General features: G+C 64.3%; 1 protein-coding gene across 1 annotated transcript in view; it reads left to right on the plus strand.

The window, feature by feature from the left end:
* Positions 1-24,108, plus strand: part of KDM4B (lysine demethylase 4B) — a 114,067-nt gene that overhangs the window by 66,903 nt on the left and 23,056 nt on the right. Inside the window, 3 exon segments of the mRNA XM_081283512.1 lie at positions 3,566-3,669; positions 7,659-7,796; positions 20,885-21,081. Coding sequence (XP_081139638.1) covers positions 3,566-3,669; positions 7,659-7,796; positions 20,885-21,081 — 439 coding nt within the window.

The raw sequence follows: 24,108 nt of genomic DNA on the forward strand, positions 1-24,108 counted from the left end.
GTTGCGAGTCTGGTTGGGCTGGCCGCCCCTGGCCTGTGCAGTGCCGCCAGGCCATGCGCCATGTCGTCCTGGGGCCAGCTGTGCTGGGCTCCCTCTGCGGATGTCCTTATCGCCCACCCCTGGCCTGCATTCATACCCTCTCAGGGGACTCGGAGCCAGAGCACTTGTCTGAGGGGCTCCTGGTTCAGGGTGCCTGGCTGGCTCAGCACCAAGCCTCGTGGCCCTGCTGCCTAGGAGCCTGGTCCCCCAGGAGCTCCTGCCACGGGCCCCTCTCCTGCCGAACACCAGCCCAAGCTGTCTGCTGTCACGTGGCTCCTCAGAGCCTGGACCGCCAGTCTTACCCCTGCCTGCTGGGCCATGGAGCTGGCACCCCCTGACGTGTCGGCAAGTGGCAGGTTCTGGAGGCCGGGATTTCAAGGTCAGGGCCCCAGCAGAGCTGGCGCCTGGTGAGGGCTGCCCCTCACAGGCGGTCCCTGTGTGTGTCCTCTGTGGCAGGGGCTCCCTCCCTTCCATGAGACCTGATCACCACCCTTTGTGCTCCCCACTCGGGTGGGAGTTCCGGCCCCAGGTGCAGCAAGCCCAGCTGCTGCAGCCGCCTCTCTCGGGTCCTGCCCTGTTGAGCACCCGCCTCAGCACAGCCGCCAACTCTGTGCTGGCCCAGCAGGTGGCCTTGGGGTCACAGGAGAGTGAGGGCCAGTGAGAACCCTCTGCTCTGGGAGCTGCCTGGACACCACGAGGGCCCTTGGCGCCTCAGCTCCCTGACCCCCGCTGCTGCCCTCTGTCCCCTCTCTCCTTTGGCACAAAGACACCCTGCACCTGCCATCTCCTGCTCCCACTGGCTTTGGGCGTCGGAGGAGCAGCGGGCGCCCTGTCCTGGAGGTGGCATGCCTGGCATTTGTTGACCTTGGGAGATGCACTTGAGATGTGGGGGCCTGCTGGGGCAGGTGGGCCAGGTGCCCTCCCCGGAACAGCTGCCTGGCGTCCTGTAGGCACCTGGACCTCCCTGGGGGTGGCCACACCTGGTCCCAGCAGCGTGTGCCTCTAGCTGGGCTTCTGCAGTGATGCTCAGCCACAGCAGAGGGCCAGCCACTGGGCATTCCAGGGCTGTGACAGAGGACAAAGAAGACGATCTTCCTGTTGCAGTTTTAGCAAGATGTCATTCAGGGCATCCGGTGTGTCCCTGTGGCGTGGGTCTCCTCTTGTGCTGCTGCTCGCTGGCCTCAAAGAGCTCAGCTCCCAGCTCTGGAGGTTGTTGCCTTTGGTCCAGGGGAGGCAGGCTGGGCCTCCCGAGGCCCCAGGGACGGTCCAAGGCCCCCTCCTCCAGCTCCAGAGCCGGCACGCGGCGTCGGCCCTCCTGGCTCCTCCCGTGAGGACCCCGGGGTCTCCCTGTGGGCTCACAGAGGGAAGGACCTAAGTGGCGAGCTCAGGCACTGTGGTGACCAGGTCTTCGCTCCCCTGGCCCTGCCCACAGCTTCTCTCCTCTGCGTTTGGATCACATCTAGACCAGTCGCGGCGCCCCAGCTCCTCTCTGGCTGCCTTTTGTGTTAGAGAGCTGCAGGCTAACAGGGCGAGCGGGGATGAGCGGGGACAAGAGGGTCCCGTGGCCTGGGCAGTCTTGGTGGGCACACGCCCTTCCCACTCTCCGCAGCCAAGCCACGACCTGGGGCAAGCTGTGTGTCCTGTACAGGGCTTGGCAGGGCCTGTGGGGAGCCAAGGCCGCTCCATGGGGGATCCCTAGATGGGCCCTTGAAGAGGGGAGGCTCAGCTGCCCAGAACTCGGGGCAGGCCTCGGCCAGGGAGGGTCGGAGACAAGGAGCACAGGCCTGTCAGATGCCAGCGTCTCCTGGCTGCCTGGCTTGGGACCCTGCCAGGGTCCTGGGCTGTGCCACGGGCTCGGTGGTGGAGGAGGTGAGGTGGGTGTGCGAGTAACCTGGAGAACGAGGGCCTGGCTCTGCGGGGAGGGCTGGGGGAGCGCTGGGGGGCCGCAGAGAGCATTAATGCTCGGCGCATTACCGGTGCTAATCACTTAAAATGTGCGTCTTTATTAGAGCTTTAATGAGCGCCACTTAAAGCGCGCATTAAAAAGAGGAACGGCGGGCGGCCACAGCAGTGGCAGGCAGCAGTGGCAAGGCGGTGGGTCTTAATTCTCATTAAAATGCTCTCGGCGAGGAGGAGGGGCTGGTCCAGGGAGCGTCACACCTTCCAGAACTGCTATTGTGTCAGTGCAGGTGTGGTGACGAGCCTCTGCCAGCCTCTGCCAGCGCCAGGGTCTCCTCTGACCATCTACCCCCGGGTGTGTGCTGGCCAAGAGACCGGGGTCCCAGATCCAGGCCAGGATGGCTGCAGGTCCATCCTGGAGGCAGTGGACACCCGTGGGCTGTGCCTGCCACCGCCATGACCTCCTCCCCTCCTGCCCTTTGATCTGAATGGCGCCTGGTCTCCCCTCGCGGGGATAGTGGCTGGGATGGACAGAGCAGCACTGTGCAGACCCCTGGGATGAGGGACCGGCTTTAGCCTCCCTCCCTGCCCCCCGCTCTGCCCACCTCCTTGGCCTCTTCATCCTCCATTTGTCAGGAGCAGAGCAGGAAGTGCCTGAGCACGGAGGGGCCTGTCCCCACTTGCTGCCCACCCTGGCTCGGGGCTGCGTGCCCGCTCTAGGAAGTGTGCTGAGCCCACGAGAGAGCTGGCCTTCCTTAGTGCTGTCCCTCCTGCAGCAGGGACTGTGTGCTCCACCTGAGGCGTGGGGCCAGCTGGGCCATGGCCAGGACCTGCTGTCTGGAGGCCAGGGACTCCCTTTCCCTGAGCCACAGTGCAGGTGTGGTGACGAGCCTTGGCCAGAGGGGCCGTGGGAGTCTCTGGGAAGTGGTCGGGAGCTACTGGTGCCCGTGGGGCGATGCTGGGTCCTGACTGAACGTGGCTTCGGTCAGCTAGGGGTCTGCTGGGGGCAGGAAGTCTCCGAGCGGGAACTAGACCACCCCTTTCCTGTGGCGGGAGAGTGAGGCGGGTGGCTGTGAGCTCCCCTCTCCCTGGGTCTGGGGGCTGAGGGTGGCTCTGTCTGGTTCCCTCGCCTGCTCGGCAGGGAGCTGTGGGCCGGGCCAGGGCGCTCAGGACCCTATGTGCCCCAGGGTGTCCTGGGGCCGGGTCAGGCTGGTTGCTGGAGGAAGCCTGTAAGAGCTGCTCCGACCACCCGGGCCTGGCCTGGCTCTGCAGTACTGGCCGGGGGGGGGGGGGGGGGGGGGATACCCGTTTTGCCCTTTGGCTGCACTCTCAGGTGCTCTCCACGTGACAGTGGCTCAGCAGATTGCATCCAGGAAGAGCCCCACGTGTGGGACCCAGTGTGTGCCGGGCCACACCTGTCACATGAGTGGCTCTGTCCTTCCCTCTGGGCTATCTCTGTTGGTCTGCTGCCCGCAGGGCCCCTGCATCCCCTCAGCAGAGCCCCGGGCCATGTGTGGGTCCTGCAGCTGTGGCCCTGGGCCCTGTGGCCTGACCGTGGCCTCTCGGGCGTGTGGCACCAGCTCAGCACGCTCACCCGGCCCCGCTCACCCTGGTCTCTCCCACCCAGGATTCTTCCCCGGGAGCTCTCAGGGCTGCGACGCCTTCCTGCGGCACAAGATGACACTCATCTCGCCCATCATCCTGAAGAAGTACGGGATCCCCTTCAGCCGGGTGCGTATGGGCTGGCAGGCGCCCACGGGGGGAGGGGCCAGGGCCTAGATCCAGTGGCTACAAATGGCCAAGGAGACAGGATCTTGACCCAGAGAAGGTTGAGGGGGGGCAAGTTGTCCTTGAGGTTGGCCTCCAAGCCCTGCTGGTGGTGAGGTGGGGGGGTTGTGAACCAAGTGGGGTCCCCAGTGTGGCCCCCTGGTCCCTTAGCAGGGCTACAGGGGGTCAAGTGCAAAAGGGGAAAGGTGGGACCTGCTACAGAGGACCCAGGGCAGACCCCTCCCAGCCTCAGGTGCCTCTTCTCAGGCTGCACCTTGTCTGGGCCCCATAGAGTGGCCGCCTTAGCCCACCTTGGAGAGAATGTACACAGGCTTAGAGACGAAAGGGCTGGCTCCCTGCAGCCTGTGCTCTGAGGCTGCCACATCCTCGCAGAGGGCTGAGGGACGAGGTGTCAGGCGGACTGTGGTCTGCAGGAGGTAGTGGGTGGTGAGAGAGCAGCTCTCTAGGCACCCAGACGACAGACACCTCAGTCAGGCCTGGGAGCCCTGTGTCCCCAGGGGAGCATGCATTGCACCTGGCCTGAAGGTCCAGCTAACGGGCGTTCAGGACCGGCCTCTGTGGGCAGGAAAGTCCCCATGTCATCCAGGTGGGAGGCTGGAGCCTTCCAAGCCCGGAGGGCGGGGGTGAGAAGAGCCTCTGGGGCCTGGTTCTGAAGGGCTCTGTGAAGAGCCTCGCACGGAGCTCAGCACACGGGGGTGGGGTGGCCCCTGAAGCCCGGTCGCTGCCTGCAGCATCAGCTGGGACCGCGTGGGCGTGGGCATGGCCCAGGGACTGTGCCCCAGCCGGGGCGTGCAGGATGGGGGGAGCGTCCTGAGGATGCAGGCTCCTGTTCCTGCTTCTCCTTTCTGTCGTGGCCTCAACTGAGTCACTACCAGGAAACCAGTCGAGGGCGCTGTGCTCAGGGAAGGGAGAGGTGCGGGTTTGTGACCTGCCCAACACCAAGCCGCTCCCTTGCTCCCGGCTCGGTGGCCCGGATGTGGCCTGTGGGGCCGGGTGTCTGTGCCTGTCCAGCTGGCAGGAGCAGCCCCTCCCAAGTGACCCCTGAGCCACGAGCACCCTTTTCTGAGAGCAGCGTGGTCCCCCATCAGAATTCCTGGCACTCTTCAAAAGAGTCACTCCCCGCACTCCCCTTATAAATCTTTGTAATGGTATTTACTTCTAGAAGGAAAAGCAGATCGATGGTAGAGGCTTTTAATGATTAAAAGTGTGTGTTTCTGTAACCTGCCTCCGACCGCCTCGTTCATCCTGCAAGAGCCCCGGAGACCTGGCCCCAGGCTCCCTGTAGGACCAGCAGCCGGGCCAGCGCCCCTCCCCACTACCCCTGCTGCTTGGCCTGCCCATCACCAGAACGCCCCTGATCCATTGTCAGGAGATGGTGACAGCAGCGACGTGCAGGACAGACGTCCAGGCTGGGTGCACCCCAGGGATGTGGAAGTTTTGATAGGAACGGGGCCTTTTCGTCGTCCTAGCAGCGCGTCCTATCCCGGGCCTCGGTCAGGCGAGGGCTTGTCAGGGCAGATGAGGCCCCGGTGTGCACCTGAGCCTGGCCCCTCATGTCCAGGCTTTACACTTGGTGTCACAGGGTCCCAGCTGTGCCCCCGAAGGCCTGAGTCTGTAGCTCCCGGTGTGGCTGCATGGTGAACCTGCAGGCCTGGTTGTCCACCACACCAGGGCAGCCTCTGGAGAGCAGAGCGTCCCGCCTGGGGTCAGAGGGAGAGACAGCAGGGGCTTTCTGGGTCAGCTCCAACAGGCTGGGAAATCAGTACTAGGGATTGGACCCAGGGCCTTTAACCAGTGAGCCCCATCCCCAGCCCTTTTTTACGTTTTATTTAGAGACAGGCTCTCACTGAAGTGCTGAGGCTGGCTTTGAACTCATGACCCTCCCGCCTCAGCCTCCAGAGCCACTGGGATTAGAGGTGTGGCCACCTGCTTGGCCATTAATTTCATTTTTAAAAAAATTTTCCAAGCCTTATTTCGCCTGCTCCTGTTACATGGAGCTCCAAGGAGGTGACAGAGGCAGTCCTGGAGATCTTGGCTACGTGGGTGCTTGTGGGGCCTTGGGGACGCAGGCATGTCCCCCTCCCTGATTCCTGCCGACACGCCACCCTGCTGCGTGAGGCTGTCACTTGGACAGAAATTTTAAAATATGGCTTAATGCACACTGACTCCCTTGATTGGTGTAATTCATTATTTGAAAAGAAAAATATTACAGTTCTCCGGGACGGGCGCTTCCCAGGCCGCAGGGTCTTGATTGATGTTTGATGCGGCGGCTGCTCCTGGCGGGGGAGCCCCTCTCCACCACCCCAGCCCCGGGCCTTGGACTCCTTGCTGGTTACGCATGCAGCCCTTTCTGCTCCTCTCTGGGGGACAAGTGAGGTGAACGGCCTGAGAACACCCACAAGCCCACTCGCGAGGGCGAGAGGACAAGCCCCCTGTGCAAACAGGGCCAGGGCTGGAGGGACCCGCGAGGACCTGCAGGCCAGCAGACACGTCGGCCTCGGCACTGCGGATGTACCTGCGTGGCCACAGTGGCCACGGGTGCTGGAGAGCCCTGGGCAGCCCTCTCCAGGAAGTGCAGACCTGGGCCCACAATGCCCTCCCATGCCCACTTCTGCAGAGAGGACCCACGTCTTGGGGAGCCTCACACAGGGACCTTCCTGGTGGCTTCCTCACAGGAGCCTGAAGCTGGAAATGGCCCACACGGCCATCGGCAGGGAAAGGCTGGACAACAGCGACGCATCCTCATGACCGGCTCCACTCGGGAGGGAAGGCTGTCCTGGCACCCAGGAGCCAGCAGGACCCCGCCTGGCACCTCGACCCCGCCTGGCACCTCGACCCCGCCTGGCACCTCGACCCTGCCTGGCACCCTGGCTTGGCGTGTGCGCCTTGAGAGCCAGCGGCCCGAGTGGCAAGAGCACGCGTGGGTGGGCCTGCCTGCAGGGTGCTGGGCACCTGTCCTGCCCTGGCTGCCAGAAGGGTGTGGGTGTGTACCACCCTCTGCTTGTGCCACGTGGTGTACTGCACGCAGATAGACTCGGGGTCCGCCAGTGGACCCCTCAGTGCCTGTCTGAGGCGCACCCGGCAGCCCTCCCCGGCAGCGGGAGCCGTCTCCACCGTTGCCTGCTGCCGTCTTCCTGGGCATCGCCTGCCCAAGCGCTTCATCAGCAGCAGATGGGTCGGTGGTGGTCTGCCGTCCCCGTCCTGGGAGGGGAAGGTGGCCTGGTGTGGGGCTGACCCCCCACTGTCTGGCAGCCCCCTCCTCCAGGCCTCAGGAGACTGTTCTGGAAGCCTGGGGTCTGGGTCACTGTGGCCCCCGCCCGCCCCACTCAGGCCAGACCTTTAGCCGGGTCTCTCTTAAATGGCCCTTCTGTCCAGGCCCCGCACGCTGGGCCATGTGAGGCATGACGGGAGATTCTGTGGCCAACAGTGGCCTTCTGCAGGCCATCTCCTGGCATGTGGGCTGCAGACCTGGCCACTCCTCGTACAGGGACTGGACGCTGTCCTGCAGGTGCCCTGTCCCTTTTCAGAACCCTGCTAATCCACCAGCACTTTCTGTCCGCTTGAGCCTGACCCCGTGGGGATACCTGGCCAGGCTGTTCCACAGCCTCCTCTGAGGCCAGCCCTGCCTCCCCGGGCTTCAGCCTGAGTGCCCAGTCGTGGAGCCCAGTGGCGTGCTGGAAGGTGCTGCAGAGCAGGGCTGGCCGGCCACGCGAGCGGCAGTGCTGGTAGCAGAGCAGTGGCCTGCCCTCAGGGAGCTGGGCAGGCGCCTCGGGCGTCAGGGCTCCCCAACTCTGAGGAGCCCCGCCAGCTCCTGGGGTGCCCCTCTGAGCCCTGTCTCCTGCTGTGCTCGGCATGGTGGCTCCTGGTGGCCTTGGTTCCTCCCCCTTGGCCTGCCCCTTCTCCCCCTCTTACCGGTCCACTTTGTCCCGCAGATCACGCAGGAGGCCGGCGAGTTCATGATCACGTTCCCCTACGGCTACCACGCGGGCTTCAACCACGGCTTCAACTGCGCAGAGTCCACCAACTTTGCCACCCTGCGGTGGATTGATTACGGCAAAGTTGCCACTCAGGTAGGTCCTGCAGATGCCGTGCACGGGCCTCGCGGGGTAGGAAGTGGCCCGACTTGCCTCTGCCACGGGGCCCGGGGCCCCTGGGGCAGCTGCCCACCCAGGCTCAGCATCTGGGTCCTGAGCAAGCTCATGCCTCTCTCCTGGTGGATGGGGGGGGGGGTGGAGGGGGCCTGCAGTGGCCCCGGGCTAGGTTCCAGCATGTCCTCTCTGGCTGCCTGGTCTGGTGGCCCTGGTGGGGCTGTCCCCTGTTGTCCTGCTGGTCTGGGGTGCAAATGGGAAGTTTTTTTTTTTCTGGCAGTGAGTGGTTTTCTGGAGGGCTAGGGGCTGAGGAGTGTCCACTTAGGCCTCTGTCTTCCTGTCCCTGGTGGGCCCTCCAGGGGCTGCTCTGGGCAGTGGTCAGGATCAGGCCCGCCCCTCTTGCTGGCTTGGTGAAGAACAAGTTCAGTGGTTTCTCGTGGTCACCTGCCCTCCTGTCCAGCACTGACATTGGCCAGTAGGCGGGACGTCTGAACCAAGTGCTTATCCCCAGAGCCTCCTTGACCTTTGGCTACTGTTGCACCTGGTCTCCCTCAGCCCCGTGTGCACTGTTGGTGTGGCACTTACAGGCCAGAGGGCGTGCGGGCCAGCCTGGGACACGCCCAGGGCTGTGCTGAGGGGTGGGCCTCGGGGTCCGGATGCCACTGGGCTGAAAGGAGCTTGTGAGCACCAGGTCTCAGACTGACAGGAGCCATGGGAGGGAGAGCAGGGGATGTTGGCTTGGCCCCTCCCAGGACACCCCTGCGGGCCGCCGGTGCCTATCCCAGCGGCACCAGGAGGCCGTGCGCTCCTTCCGGGCCTGGCCCGGGCATTGGGCCGGGGCGCTGGTGCCCCTCTCCTCCTGGGCCCCGCACTGCAGAGTCGGTGTGGCCACTCTGCCCAGGCAGGAACCGAGGGCAGGCCTGCCCCCTGCAGCCTCCAAGTGCAGGGCCCAGAGGAGCCAGAACTGGGGCAAACTGGATTCCCCCCAGATCTAGATGGGGGGGCCGTGAGGAGAGGTCAGAGGCGAGACCCAGATGCCACGCCATTCCCGAGACCTCAGGTCTTTGCCAGTGAGGCTCTGGCACTGCGCTGACCAGTGTGCCTGCCGCAGGTTCTGGGACTAGGATGACAGCCACGCCTGTCATCAAGAGCTGCTTCGGAGGCTGAGGTAGGAGGACCACAAGTTCAAGGCCAACCTCAGCAACTCAGTGAGACCTGCCGCAAAATAAAAAGTAAAAAGGGCTGAGGGTGTAGCTCAGTGGTTGAGCACCCTGGGTTCAGCCCCAGATCCCCAACGGTACACAGCTCCTAAAGCCTGCACACACTCCTCCCGCTGCACGTCGCCCGCCTGGTGTGTCCCTGGAGGAAGCCACCCTTTCTTTGCTCTCAGCATGGTAGTAGAGACAGCAGTGCTGCTCTGCACGAAGGGGCCTCTCTTTATCTTTCTCGCGTGTTTTGTTGCTGTAGTTTGGGGTTTTCTGTTTTTATTTTTTATTTTTTGGATTTTTTGGCACTGCTGGAGATGAAACCCAGGGCCTCGCACATGCTGGGTAGGTGCTCCACCCGAGTGGCCCCCACTGGGGTGCCGGTCCTAAAGGAGAGGGGCTGTAGTGAGGAGGCCTGCCGCAGGCTCCCGGGCGGGCTCAGGCTAGTCTGTGAGGGAGACCAGGAGGCAGGATTCCTCTTTTGCTCCAAAGGAGCAAACACGTCAGGACTGTGGTTCTGTGGACGGGGAGTTTAGCCATGCGCGTGGCTGCGGGGGCACCTTGGTGGCCAGGACCGTCTGAGCCGTGGCTGGCCTAAGACAGATTGAGCTGTGCACCGGGCTCGTGCTGTCTGGAGGTGCCGTCAGAGCCCTGATATTAAAAGCAATTTTGGATTCAGCCATGTGTTCACAAACAAGTGACATTTGGGAAGTGTGGCCTGCGACGGGGCCTCCACACTTACATTGTCGGGCGGTGTAGCGTGAAATTACTGAGCGTGTGGAGTGCTGCGCTCCAAGCAAGCCACGGGCTGGGGGGGCGCGTCCAGGTGCTGCGCCCCTCCCAGCCCAGCTGTGCCCACCCCTGCCCGGCCACCCCTGGTAGGGCCAGGCCCATAGAGGAGGGGAGGTGTCCATGGCCTGGAATGCTGGCTCTCGCCCTTCTACTGGGGACCGGGCTCCTTGCTGCCTTGGCCTGCTGGGTGGGAGGCGGCGGGAGCCGCTGCAGAAGCAGGGGTGAGAGGCAGGGAGCCCCGTGGGGCTGTGGTGGGCCCGGGGCTGCAGCCCTGCTGCAGGGCTGGAGACCTGGCCTCACCTCCTGCATCTCCTGTGGCCAAGGACCCTGCGCCAGCTTGTCCCCTGTGCCAGCTGTCCTCCTTGTTGGTTGGCCCCTCTCCAGCCTCCAGGCCCTGCACATCCTTGCCTGTCCTTCCTTGTCCACTGTCCTGAGCTGATGGCTTCTGTCCACTGAGGCATTTGGTCAGGGCTTGTGGCCAGAGCCCAGGCCAGGCCCAGCCGGCCGGCTTCCTCCAGGGTGGAGTGGACCGAGTCCTTCTGCTTATGGATTGGGAGGGGCATCCGAAGACCACGGCCGTGAAGTTACACAGGGCTCAGGTCTTACGTCGCCAGGGGAACGTCCAGGACAGCTCGCTGCCCGTCCTGTGGTCCATGCCGTGGACACACCTGCTGGTCCTCCAGCTCCAGGGTGGCGATTCCCACAGAGACCGCCCAGCCGTGAGCCCATAGCGCACGTGCTCTGGCCCTCACAGAGGGAGTCTGCAGCCCTGACCTGGAGGCCCCTGGGCCGGGCCCTGACCCTGCCTGCCAGTCCTGGCTCTTCGTGCTCCCAGCCCCAGGCCTTCTGCCTAGAGGTGCTGATCCTGACTCCTCCGCAGGTATCCAAGCTGACCCTGCTGCCTGAGGAGGTCTCAGATGGGCCTGGGACTTGGTGTGGGTGCCCGGCAGGCCAACCTGGATGTGGTGCGTGCTGCCACTGCCCGCTCACACCCCAGACTGGCCGACAGTGGTGGGGGTTGACCCATGCCAGTGGGTCCCCAGGGGTCCTCCTGGCCAGAACGCTCCAGAGAAGGGCACTCCCTGGGGGCGGTGAGCCTCAGCCCTGCCGGAGCCCTGGCTGGCTCGTCTGGCTGGCCATGTGGACGGCAGCTGCAGCCCTTCCTGCTCCGGCTGAGGCAGGGCTGGAGAGCCTGGAGGGCCAGGCCGGCGCAGGAGGCACAGACATGGATCAGCTGCTCACCGTGCAGGGTGCTGAGCCACACTCAGGGTCAGGGCCCTCGCTGGGCGCTCTCCCTGTCCTAGCAGCCGTGCGGGTCTGAGCCCTCCCTGCCTGGGCCAGGGAGCCCAGGTCTATCCCTGGTTGCTCACAAGGGAGGGAGCCAGGTCCTTGTGCTGGGACGGCCCCACAGTCTCAGCAGGCCACTCCCCAGGATCCAGGGGCTGGGTAGCACCCGCCTAAGAGCCACAGAGCAGGAGGCAGCGGTCCGGCCTCCAGAGAGGCGGCCCCAGCCGGTGCACTCCTGTCAGCGCCCAGCAGCTCCTGGGAAGCCCACCCTAAGGTGACAGTGCCTTCCAGCCCTGTAGCAGGACACTGCCTGGCCTCCATCCACAGCAGAGATCAGTAGCAGGAAAGTGCCACACCCCTGACCCCATGGCGAGTCCCAAGGAGAAACACCCCGGGCGGAGCACGCAGTGGGACCTCACAGTCCTGAGGGGACTCAGGCTGCAGGAGGCGAGGTGTGGCCCCTGAAGGGGGCTGGGACAGGAGGATGGCAGGAGGTTTTCATGTCCTTGAGATGAGGGTGGGGACTCTGCTGCCAGCCTTGCCCACCAGCTAGTGGGAGAGTGAACAGGCACATGGGAGACACAGTCACACCAGCTCTGCCTCCCACTTGGCCCGAGCAGGAGCCAGGTGACAGTTGCAGCGTGGAGGGACCTGAGGACCTCGTGCTCAGCGAGAGCCGGACACACGGCCACAGCGTGTGACTCAGCGACAGGAGACATCCCGGACAGGAGAGCCCAGAGGTGGGACCTGCAGGTGCAGGACTCGTGGGGCCGAGCTCCTGTGGGTGGTGGGAGTGGGGTACAGGTGCTGGTGTGGGGCTGCGCGGGTCACTGGCTCGTACACTCAACGTAGGACACTTCCATCATCTGTGAATTAATTATCTCAGTAAACCTTGGAAAATCCTGACCATTGTATTTTTAAAAATATGATTTAAGAAATCTTAAGTCCTGGTTAGCTCTCGCTAGGCTGAGAATGTCCACCTGGTAGGAGACAGGCGCAGGCTGTCCAGAGGGGCCGCTTCCCCGGGGTGTGGGCGGGCCCGGCCGGGAGGCCGCGCTGCCCTGCAGAGAGCAGCAGGCGCCTGGGCACTGCCACGACGGTGGCCAGCCCCGCCTCAGCACCGTGGCTTCACCCACGGGGCTGGGGAAGGGTCAGGAAGTCCAGGCCCAGAGCCCTGGAGTCCTGGTGCGGGGTCTGCTGTGACCCTCCAGCAGGCTTCCCAGAAGGCCTCTGCCATCAGCCACATGGACCACAGCCATTCCTTGATCTCGGCTCTTTCTCTAGGACAGGGACACGCCTGCCTTGCTAGTCACAGTCATGGAAAATGTATGTGTGTGGCCCGGTCCTGGTCCTGGATCGGGTCGTCCCCAGAGGTTTCCTGTCATTCTGTGTGTGGAGAGCTGGGCGGGGCACCCTGAGGCTGGTGCGATGTGAACATCTGTGATCTCCTTACAGCCAAGGCAGGGCTGCTGGGGAGAGTGGCCCCAGGGCTGGCACTCTGTCACTGAGTGCCTCAGTGAGTCCCCAGCCATCCCTGGGAGGCTCCTGCTGTTGCTCCTGGTGGGAGTGTTTTACGGTGGAGTTAAGACCTCCACCCATCCAGATCCACCCCAGCCTGCCCCCCCCCCCCCCCCCGCGCTGCTGGCACCTGCCCTGTGCAAGGGGCCTGGACTGAGCTCTGGGCTGGCTCCCGGGCTGGCCGTGCCCACTGGGGACTTAGCCCCGACCAAGCCACTCATGCTGCCCTGTGCGCCTGTCCTCCTGTGGCTGGGGCCCCAGAGCTCTGCCTATTTGCCTGGTGACATTGTCCCCAGGGGCAAGATGACCTCTCTCAGAGTCAGTGATGCTAGTGCCTGGGAGAGGTCTTTGCAGGGACAGAGGAGAGGAGAGGAGTCCTGCTGGGTCACATCCATGGGCCTGCTGCTCCCTGGTTGCCCCACCTGCTCAGTGGGCGGCCACAGCCCCCTGTGTGCCACCCTGATTCCCAGAGCAGTGTTCCCTGGCACATGTGCAAATGGGCAAACGGCGGGCTTTGTAGTGGGGTTCTAATGGGGCATCAAAAGGGTGTTCCTGCTCATTCAAGGACAGTGTGCACGCCAGGCCGACCCCCCTGAGCGTGAGCCAGTCCTGCAAAACCACACGCCGCCTTAGCCTGGCTCTGCTGGGCCAGGGCTGCCGCTGCGGGTGGCACTGAGAAGACAAGGGTCTGGTCAGGAGCTGGGGTCTTGTCCACCATCTAGGTGGAGAGTCAGTGGGGTAGGGCCTGACTGGCGCGGCCAGGGATCCCCCGCACTTGGCTGCTCTTCTGCAGCATCGAGGTCACTGCCTGCTGGGCCCGCAGCCCTGCAGCCTCCACGGCCAGCAGGGAGGACCTCAGCTGAGTTTGAGATGAGGAAAGGGACTCAGATCCTGGGAGGCGGCCCCTCGGCACCCTACACCCAGGCTGGAGGCAGCTGGCACCTGGGTGGGGCGCCAGCAGGAGCTGGGCGGGGAGCGGGCTCCACAGCCTGGGGTGCCCTGAGCTCAATTACTGTGAAATGGGAGCAGATTGCTTGCGCTCTGAGGACTGCGGTTCCTCTGCTCGGTAATGAGGCCGCCTGCTCTGGGTGATCAACCTCAGCCAGGAGGGCAGCAGAGGCGGGGTGGGGGCAGGCAGAGCAGGCCTGGGCGGGGCTGCAGATCCCCTGATTGATGGCCTTGCGGCCCGTGTGTGAGGTGTGCTATGTGCTCTCCTTCCTGGACCTTCTTGTCACACTCCCTGGCCACCAGGCCCCCGAGTGTGGGCGCCTGGCCAGAGGTGCGCAACAGTGGGGGGGCTCTGAGCCAGACCTCCACAGTGGGGCCTCCCCTCGGCCAGGCCTGGGCCCTGCAGGGTGCCGGGCAATGTCCCTGCTTCCCCACACCTGACCCTGCCACTGTGTCCCCTAGGGGGCAATGACCCTAGTCGAGGGCCCCTGTGTGGGGAGGCTTCTCAGAGGGCAGTGGGCATGCTGTGGAGGGCCAGGGTCTTTTCTGGTGGGGCTGGAGGGACCGTGGGGACAGAGCCCTGTCCAGGCCCTTGTGCTGTCCATGTGGACAGCTGGGTTCTGCCGGTAGCGAGTGCTGTGTGGCGTGGGGCAAGGGCTGGGCACAGCTCAGCTGTCTGTTGCCAGTGGTGGAGCCGGAAGGCTGGTCTGCAGCAGGGTTGAGACCAGGGAGCAGCCGGCAGGACAGCTGGGGCGGGCGCTTCGTCTTCGGGGCTGCTGCCCTCACTCGGGTGCCCTCTGGACACAGGGCTTGTGGCTGTGTGCCTACCCCCCCCCCCATGGTCCCTTGGCCTCACCCCACGCGCCGTGACTCCCTGTGAGGTCAGGGCACGGTACCCGCTGCATGCTGGGGTCTGGCTGAGTGCTTCAGTCCAGGGCAAGCAGTGTTCCACGCCTCGGTCCCCCGGTTGACTGCCACGTGTGCACCTTTCTGCACCGACTCCGGGATAGCCACAGGTCGGTGGTGACACCAGGCCGTGCAGACTGGGACCTGAGCACCCCGGCAGATGTGGTGGCGCTACTGTGACACGGCATGTTTGGGTGGGAGCCAGGGTGGGGGGGTGACGGCAAGTGAGCTGGGGGGGGGCTGGAAGGGGCAGGACCAGACCCCTGGGACCTGGTGTGGCACTGTTCCTAATGTTTTTAGTCGTAGATGGACATGATCGAACTCAGTGCCTTCCACATGCTCAGGGCAGCTGCTTCTGAGGGACGCCCCGTCCCGTCCACAGCAGGACGCACCAGCCACACTTTTGTCCTAGCAGTTGGTGGCCTCCCCGCTCACCCGCTCTACTCCGGCGCCCTCCATGTTCCGCTCTGGTTCCCGCCTCATCTGCCGGCGGGAATCGGCCTGCAGATGCCGCGGCGGCTGCTGGGGCTGGTGGTGGCTGAGCTGCATCAGGGCCCTCCCTCGAGGCCTGGCTCCGCTCTCCCACTTTGCTCTTTTACTTGAGCGAATTCTACTCTTTCTTCAGTCTTTGGAAACGTGGTGGCCTCTGATTAGAGCTCTGCTGTGTGACGCGGGCTCAGGTCTGTCGCCTGTCTGCCCTCAGCAGGCTCGCCACTCGCCCCGAAGCCGCAGGAACAGACACCCCTGAGTCCACAGAGCCAGGGCTCGGCCAGCAGGCCTTGCGCCCACCATCCAAGCACCAGGGACAGTGCCCCCCCACTGGAAGGGGCAGGACCAGAACCCCGGGACCTGATGTGACACTTTTTTTTAATGTTTTTAGTTGTAGATGGACATGATTCCTTTATTTTATTTACCTTTAAGTATTTACTTTTTATTCATAGGTGGACACAGGTCTTTATTTTTTCTTTATGTGGTGCTGAGGGTGGAACCCAGTGCCTTCCACATGCAAGGCAAGTGCCGGGGCGAGGGTGGTCAGCGGCTCCTGTCTGGTCCGGGAGGAGGCTGCTCTGAGACCCTCCGCACAGTATGGACCCTTCGCGGAGCAGGACCCAGGCCCTCGGCCACCCACCCGACCCGGTGGCCATCCCGATTCCTGTTTCCACAGCTTCGGAAAGAAGAAGCGTGCTTGTCTCTGCCTTGGCCCCTGCTCTGTGTGTCCCTGGGAACTTGGCGGTGGGTCCTGCAAGACATGGATATGGGGCTGTTTGATGTGTCAGTCTTCCCAGGCTGGGTGACAGCCACGCGCCCCTAGCTCTTTGGCTTGGTGTCTGGGTACCAAGTGACAGAGTGACAGGGGGAATGAGAAGCAGAGGCACTTAGATTAGATCCGGGCCCCTGAGTGCAGTGGTCGTGAATCTCCTGCTTGTCACTTATAAATGGCAGCTGAGCCTCTCGCCTGGTGATCTCCTGACCCTGGGTCTTTCCTAAGGGTCCATCCACTGAGGCTCACGTACCCTGATGTCAGGGGGCTCCATGTTGGGGCCTGTGTGGCCCAAGTGACAAGGGGATCCCTGGTGGCTGGGGCTCTCCCATGCAAGTGTCCCCTCCTTGTACCCTGGCCCCTTCCTGTCCTGTTGTGAGGAGGCCATGCAGAGTCTCGAGTGGCTGCTTTCGCACCGGGTCATTAGGGACCTTGGTGAGTTCCCAAGGCTGGTCACCTCGGGTGGCAGGGGAGGAGAGGGAGCAGAGGGCGCTCTCCCTGTCCTTCCTTCCTGTCTGACCCTGCCTGCCATTGTGGCCTGAGAAGCAGAGAGCCCATCTGGCCAGGGGAGGCGGGCCGTGCGTGGTGGCCAGGCAGCGGGGAGAGGCCCCCGTTGCGCTGCAGGCTGCTTTGGGCAGGGCCTGCGTGGCACGGGGGACCCTTCGCCCAGACTTCTTGCACAGAACAGGCGGCACCTGAGCATGGAGTTTGAGACCTCTGTGCTCGGGTCTTACGGCCACAAGTAGGGAGTCTCGTCGGAAACTGGCGTCTTTTTTTTTTGGTCATCCAAAACCTTGGGAGACTAAAGGCCCTTACAGTCGTGCTTTCAGCACTGGGAGAAGGTTCCAGAGCCTCTGGGGAGCCTCTCCCGACGCGACGCAACACGGGGTCTCCTGGAGCTTGGGCTTGTCTCAGGCACACCCTTACCTGCTGGCAGGCGCCCCCCACCCGCCTCCAGCACAGGCCCCTCCCGCCTCAGGCCCTGGCCTGGCTCTGCCCAGGTGACAGGCGAGCTCCTGCCCAGTGCCTCCCCGGGTTGTCTTTGCAGGCACGTGGGTTGCTGTGTCCTTCTGTCTGTCCATGTGGGTCCAGTTTCAGGAGAAGAGTAAAACTAAAGCCCACTGAGGCAGCTGCAGCCAGAGGGGACCCAGAGCCTGGGTGGGGAGTGGCCCTCTGCTGGGAAGGGATCGTGGGGTGCATCCCATCTGGGCATCTGGGGTGGAGGGCCTGGGCCCGTGCAGGTGACAGGCAGTGGCCAACATGCCCTGGTGTCCCCATGGGTTCTGGGGGTGGCGCATGGCGGCCCCCCAGCCTGCATCCCTCCACTGCGCCACGGCGTCCCGTGCCTTAAGTCGCGTCTGGCCAGCTGGTTCTGAATGGCCTGCTCACGAATCCTGTGACTTCATGGTGTCGTTTGAGCGCGAGCCCTGCTGCTGGAGCACAGGCTTGGCCAGCAGACTGAGCAGGTGGGCAGGGCCAGGCGCTGTGGCGCTTTGCTTGCAGGGTGGGTCAGACCTGGCCCTGGGCCTGTTCCAGGAGAGGCAGGGCGCGAGTCACACAGAGGCTGCTGGTGTGAGAGTCAGAGGCTCGAGGCACTTGATTGGGCTTCTGAGGGACCGTGTCCCCTCGAGACCTTGTTCCTCCCTGACCCTGCTGCCTTGGGGCTGCACGCTCGGCCCCTCTGCAGAGAACAGGTGCAGGGAAGGCGTCTCTGCCCCAGGACCGCCCCCTGGCCTCGCGCTGGCCGTCCTGCACCCTGCCCCTCGCTGGGGCTGCCCGTGGAGGCTGGACTGTGGCTGGGCTTCTTTGGGGCAGGTGGGGGGCTGTGGCCTCGCTGGCCCTCCGCCTCCTGGGGCATCAGGGGCAGGCTGCTGTTCCTCTACTGTCAGGCTCCCGTGGCCGCGCTCTTCCTCAGCATGTGGCTGCAGGCGGCTCTGGCCAGTGGCGCTGCCGAGGGCTCTGTCAGGCCTTTCTCCATGTGAGGAGCCCTCCGAGAGCCTACTGGGGCAGGGACAAGGGCCTGCAGAGGACAGCAGCCCACACGCGGAGGCAAGGCCAAGGCAGGACCATCTTGGGGACAGAGATCCAGGTCACGGGTATTGGGCTCCCAGCCCAAGTCTCACTTTGCTGCTTTATTGTCCCTAGTGGGTGCCTTGGTCCTCGTGGGGCCAGCAGTGTCCCATCTACAGCTGTACTAGATGGACAGCTGTCACTACCCGGGGTCGCACTGGGTCACACTGGACTGGCCCAGACTCCACGGCTGTCCCTGGGCGCCGTGGCCACCTGCCGAGGTAGCTGAGTGTCTACTGCACAGGTACGAGCGCAGGGCCCTGGGTGCGCAGGCCTGCAGAGGGCCGCAGACTGCCCAGCCCCATCTGGGTCCGATTTTTCCACCGAAAGCTAATGCCGCGGCCACACTCCCCAAGAGTGACTCCACTGCTGTCCCACACGCTGGTGGGGACTGCATAGGACTGTCGGCCTCAGTGACTGCAGCAGGTCCCCATGAGGACACGTTTCCCAGAGAGTCGGCAGCCTGACGGGGCGTCGGGGGCTGCAACACGGGTTGGGGGGTCCTGAATGAAAACAGTGTGACCGGCCCGTGGGCTTCTCTCACCGGGCACCTGCCGAGGCCGCCCTGAGGATTCCGGCTGAGGCCCCTAAAGGCTACCCCTGCTGCTCCTGAAGGCCTGGCCCTCGCTCGGGCTCTCTGCGTCCCCAGGCCAGCCTGGAGGTGGTGCGGCAGCCGTCAGCAGGCTCTGCGTGTGGCTGGGCTGCCTCCTGAGGAGGGCGCCATCTTTGTGCTTGCCGAAGGGCCTTGCTTTCTAGAACCTTCAGACCAAAGCCAGGCCACAGGTCTGTGGCCCTCACCCTGTTGCTCAGCTGCTTGGCACTGGACAGTGAATGCCACATGCCTGCACCCACAGGCTGTACCCCTCCCTGGGGCCACCAGGCCCTGCCTCCTCCCGCTGTTTCCTTCTCGGGTACCCACTTCCCCACTCTACAGAACCCACGGGGACACGTTTGTGTGGGAGCTCCCGGCGGCCACCACCCTGTAAGGCAGCTCCCAGGACTGCTGCAGATAGGCTCGCACCAGCAGCTCCTCCAGGGGGCGCAGCCGTGGGCAGAGGGCAAGCCAGAAACTGGGCCAGCCTTGGCCGGTGAGGGGCTGGCCACTGCAGGCCGGGACGCACTTGGCGGAGCATGCCAGCGCACACTCGGGTGCACAGGTGCTTTTTCTAATTACTAAAGGAAAAGCAATTGCAGAGCTGCTCCGTACAAATCCCTTAAGCCGCTGCTGATGGTGGCGCCGGCAAGGCCGCAGCCCAGCCAGGAATCCGAAACCCAGGCGCCATCTGCGCTCCCGCCACTGCAGCCAAGTCGCGGCCAGCTCTCCGCGGGCTTCATGAAATGAATCGAGTTTTCTGGGAATCACTTGGCCATAAATACTCCCTCCTGTCGGCATGGTTGGGTCCCTTTCTGTTCCCAAAGCCCTGTGCCAGGTCCAGCCTGAGGCACTGTGGCTGCCCCTGGGGGGTGGGCAGAGCTGTGGGGGTTCCAGACGGCGGTACCGCCAGAAGCATCCCATCTGGAGCCATGGACTCCGTCTATGGGGAAAGCAGGGGGTCTGGGAGGCTCCTTGGAGGGGCACGGCTGCTCCTGCTCGGTTCCACCCTCCCTCTCTGTGCCTGTCCCTCCACCGCGTACGGTGTAGTGACAGCGAGGGGTCTTGAAAGCAGAAGAGCGCCGAGGCTGCCCCTGGGAACCTGGCCTGTTGTCTGACAGGGAGGCTGCAGGTTCCATGTGGGCTTTCAGGGAAGGGCCAGAGGCCATCGGGCTGCTTGTATACCCATATCCCATCTGCCCCCCCAGAGCTGGGGGAGCCTGGCAGCAGCACCCCCTCCCCAGCCCTGAGCACCTACACAGCCCTCAGCCTCAGGGGAGACATCCAGGGCTGCTCTAGCTGCCTGCGCTGGACCAGGAGTCAGCAGGTCATTGCCCTACCCTGCGGCCCACTGCCTGGTCTTTGTAAATAAAGTTTTATTAGCACACAGCCTTGCCGAGTCTTTTGCCTGTGCACATTGTCCTGATGCTTTTGAACTCCAGTGGCAGACAGAGGTCAAGAACTGAAGGTCAAGGCCAGCAGTGTCCCACCTGCAACTGGCCCTCATGGACACAACTTGCCAGTCCCTGCCCTAGAGCGTGGTCACCTCCCTCCGCCTCCCTCCCTCTCACAGTTGCCCCCCCCCACCGTCTCCAGGTCAGTAACTGGGAGACCAGGGCCCTGGCTGCCTTCCCTGTTCTGGTGCTCGTGGTCCTGGGCAGGACTTTGCAGAGAGCCAGGAAGCAGCTGCAGTAGCCTCCACGGTCACTCGGGCCTGGCTTCTCTGGCCCCAAGTGCCCCGAGGCTGAGTGTTGCCTGATCACTGCTGCTGTGGAGGCCACACTGGAGGACAGTGGGTGGGGAGGCGCAGCTCTCCGAAGTGCAGGGATTGCTGGCAGCACCGTAGCGCGGCCTCATGTGGTCTGCAGCTTGCCAGGGCCCACCCTGTCCTGGGCGGAGTTTGTCGGCGTCCAGCAGGCAGCCCGCTGTGCCTGCCCTGCGTGTGGCGGGGCATGGCCGACCTTAGTGGGGCCCCTGCGCCCCAGCTCCCTCTTTGGCAGCCCCTCCCTCAAGCCCCATGAGCAGCGGCTCCCCGGTGAGGGTGACCCTTGGTGAGGCCCAGGGGAGGTGGCCGCCCCCTGGGAACGTACCCTGGGCTTGGCCCTCACCACACCTGTTCATTGGGGCTGCCGACTCCCACCCTCTCCCTCCGGCTTGGAGAATGCTCTGTCTGCCTGGGGCGCAGCTGAAGGAGGGAGATTTCTGTTTGGAACTGAAAGGCAGAGCTGGCCTCAGCTGGTCGCCTTGGGCTCCTCCGCTGCCTGTGGTGCCCAGCTCTGACGCCCTCCGCCAGCCTGGGCCTGTGCTCAGCCCCTCGGACGGTTGCCGACAGCCGCGGTTCGTGCAGCCTGAGAAGGGGTTGGTCACACTTCTCCCTGGGAAAGAGGCTGCCACCTTCCACTGACAGGGCCGGGTGGAGGACGGCCCTGGGCCTCTACCAGGCCGGGCGAGGCCGGTGCTGCCCGTGCCTCAGGCGTCTGTCTCCCCACAGTGCACCTGCCGCAAGGACATGGTGAAGATCTCCATGGACGTGTTCGTGCGCATCCTGCAGCCCGAGCGCTACGAGCTCTGGAAGCAGGGCAAGGACCTGCCAGTGCTGGACCACACACGGCCCACGGCCCTGAGCAGCCCCGAGCTCAGCTCCTGGAGCGCCTCCCGCGCCTCGCTCAAGGCCAAGCTCCTCCGCAGGTGGGTCCAGGAGCTGCCCGTCACCCATCACTGGTGGGCACAGGGAGTGCTGCAGACCACTTCCCACCGGCTGCGGCTCGGTCGGTCCGTCCTTCCTTCTCCTGCCTCGGAGTAGAGCAGGTTCCGCCATCTGCCCGGCTCCTGGGTGGGCGCTGCTCGGGCCACTCGTCTCCCCTGGAGCGCCCACGCTGTGTCCCCCGCTCCTCCTGCCTTAGCCTGTGGTGTGGGGGCACTTAGGACCCTGGCTGGGTTGAGAGTTGGCAGGTCCTGGGCAGCATTCCCAGTGCCCAGGGGTCAGAGTCCCACCCCTCTGTCTCTGAGACCGCGCGCCGTGGGTGAAGGTGCCTCTCCCCGTGAGGTCCTGGAGGTGACTGCTGAGGCGCAGGCCATGGGGATGGCCGTGGGGACTCCAGCTCCACCTCTCAGCAACCCTGGGGTTCCCACTCCCCTCAACAGCATGGTCCCGCCCAGCGTGGTGGGCCCCGCACCTCTCCTGGCCAGGGCTAGGCGTGGATCCGAGCTGTCCAGGCAGCATCCAGGCCTCCAGAGCTCTGAGCTGCTTACAGACACGTCCGTCCCCAGCGTCCCTTCATCTTTGGCCCCCAGGAAGAGTCGGCAGCCACCAAGTGTGAGCTGGAGCCTGGGGATGGCACAGGGCCCGGGCCAGGCGTTCAGGACCTGGTCCCCGGCGGTCTCTGGCCCATCTCCTCAGCTCCCCAAGTGGCCCAGAGCCCACTTGGATGGCAGACCTTCAGTGAAGGCACGCATATGGCTCGTCCTGCGCCTGTGCCCACGCTCGCTGTGGCTGGCCCGCGCGATCCTCGCTTGCCATGGGACGTGGTGGATTTCTTTTTTTTTAACCACTTATAACCATAAGCCCGTCTTGAGGGTGGCCGCTCCCAAGCGGGCAGTGCTCTGGCCTCTGGACCTGGCTTGGAGGCCGCCTCCCTGCCCATGGGTCATTGGCTGCTCCATCAGCAGCTGCTGGTCACTTGTGGCTTGACCCAGCTGGGGCCCAGCCACCGAGCAGGGTGGGGCCGCTCGGCCTCCCCGCCGTGTAGCCGGCCTCACAAGCGGCATCTGGAATCAGTGGTGTGGGCCAGAGCGCCCCCCGCTGGCCACCCTCGTTCTCAGCACATGGCATCTGTGTCTGTCCACCTGAGTCTGCATCGGAGGCAGTTTCGGCCTCTGGTGGCGAGTGTTGAGTCTGTTCTGGAATGTTCTCCGGCTCCTCCTAACAGCCTCCTGGCCTGCAGGTGGGCCATCCTTTCTGGGTTCCTTTGGTGTCTGTCCTTTTGATTTCCTGCCCTCAGCCTTCTCCAGAAAAAGCCACTTGGTACTGAGGCTGCCAGGCTCTGTCGGCTCCCGCCCGGCAGGCAGCAGGCAGCGGGCAGCAGCTCTCACCCTGGACGGGCTATTTGCATAATGGTTAATTGATTGTGGCTCAGGCTAATTGGTCAACAGAGCGGATTGCCAATAAACAGGCGCCGCATTCCAGGAGCAGGATGGGATTAGAGGCTGTCTAAGAGCCTGCCAAGAGGAGGCCAGGCCCACTCCAACCCGCCACAGAGGAAGCAGCAGGCGCAACAGCACCTGCGCCCTTCTGCCTGCCTCGGCCCCTTCCTAGGCACGAACTGCTCCTTCCTGAGCCTTCCTCCCCTCCCCCCTCGTCCCAGCACCCGGGAGAGCTGTAAGGAGCGGACCGGCTGGTGACAAATCATGTCCCCGGGTGTGACTCCTCTGCGCCTTCAGTCTGCAACAGGCCGGTTCTTCCTCCGCTTCGGAAGCCAGGGCTTTTGCGGGAGGCTGATTGGCGAGTCCAGTTTGAGAGCCCAGGCGCGGCCCACCTGCCCTCAGCCTTGGGACCCTCCCTGTGACCATCCTCTGCCCCCGTGCCTCGTGTCCTGGCGGCCCCTGAGCTTCTGCAGGTGTATTTGGGCTGGCAGCCCAGCAGCCGACCTCGGCTGACGTCACAGTGGACTGACGGGTCCCTCAGGCGGGGCCTGTGCGCACTGGGCTGGTGGTAGGGCTTCTCAGTGGCCTCCCGGCCTCTGCAGGGTGCAGCAGCCTCCTTGGCCTCCGCCTCGCCCTCCCCGTGGGCGCCCGCCCAACGAGAGGCCTCCCCTGGCCGCAGCCAGCCGGTCTGTGCTGGGAAGGCCAGTGGCCCCTGCCCGGTCGCCTGTCACAGGTTTGTCTTCCACAAGAGATCTTGTCAGCTGAGTTGACCCCCCCCCTCAGGGCCACTTGTGTATTTTTCTGTGACAAATAGGACACATGGAACTGCACAGGCAGCTTCCTGTGGCCAGGATCGTGCTCTGGTGCTGCTCCGAGCTCCTCCTGAGCTGCCCGCCTGCCTTCGGCTCCAGCAGACCCCTGGGTGAGCCACCAGGCAGGAAGGTGGGGACCATGTGTCCCCACCCAGAGCCCAGATGGAGCAGTCTCCATCACCAGCCAAGTGTGGCCATGATGTCCCAGCCCCTGGCTCCTACCCCGCCATGCCTGGACACCTCCAGACGCCCTCAGTCTGGAAGGTGAAGAGCCAGTGTAAGCACGGGGGTGGCCACCTGCTGCATGGCTTGTCCCCATCCCCAAACCACTGGGGACACCACCACACCGTCAGGCCCCTACCAAGCCCGTTCCCACAGACGACACACCCCTGCCAGTCTCGAGAGGACCCATAGCCCCCTTGATGCCGTCCCACGGGTGTCCACTTCCTCCTGCCAGCTGAGGTCCAAGGGGTGCGCCTCCGTCTTGCAAGTGTCAGGACCACAGTTGGACTGAGCCCAGGGCTTGGTTGGAGCAGCCAGCTGGGCCTGGGAGGCCATGCCTGCCGGGGCAGTGGGAGCAGGGATGGGAGCTGCTGCGGGGTCTGACTTCAAGGACAGAGGGTGGCAGCAGTGCCAGGAGAGGCGGGCGGCCTGCCATGGGCGGGCAGGAGGGGCTGGCCAGTGTGGGGGCTATAGGACCGCCCCCTAGGCCCCTGCAGCCCATGGCTCCCGTGCCTGCGCCACCTGGTCCCCGTGGAGG

This window comes from Spermophilus citellus (assembly GCF_964194105.1).
Source record: "Spermophilus citellus genome assembly, chromosome: 3".
In the NCBI taxonomy this organism is placed as follows: Eukaryota; Metazoa; Chordata; class Mammalia; order Rodentia; family Sciuridae; genus Spermophilus; species Spermophilus citellus.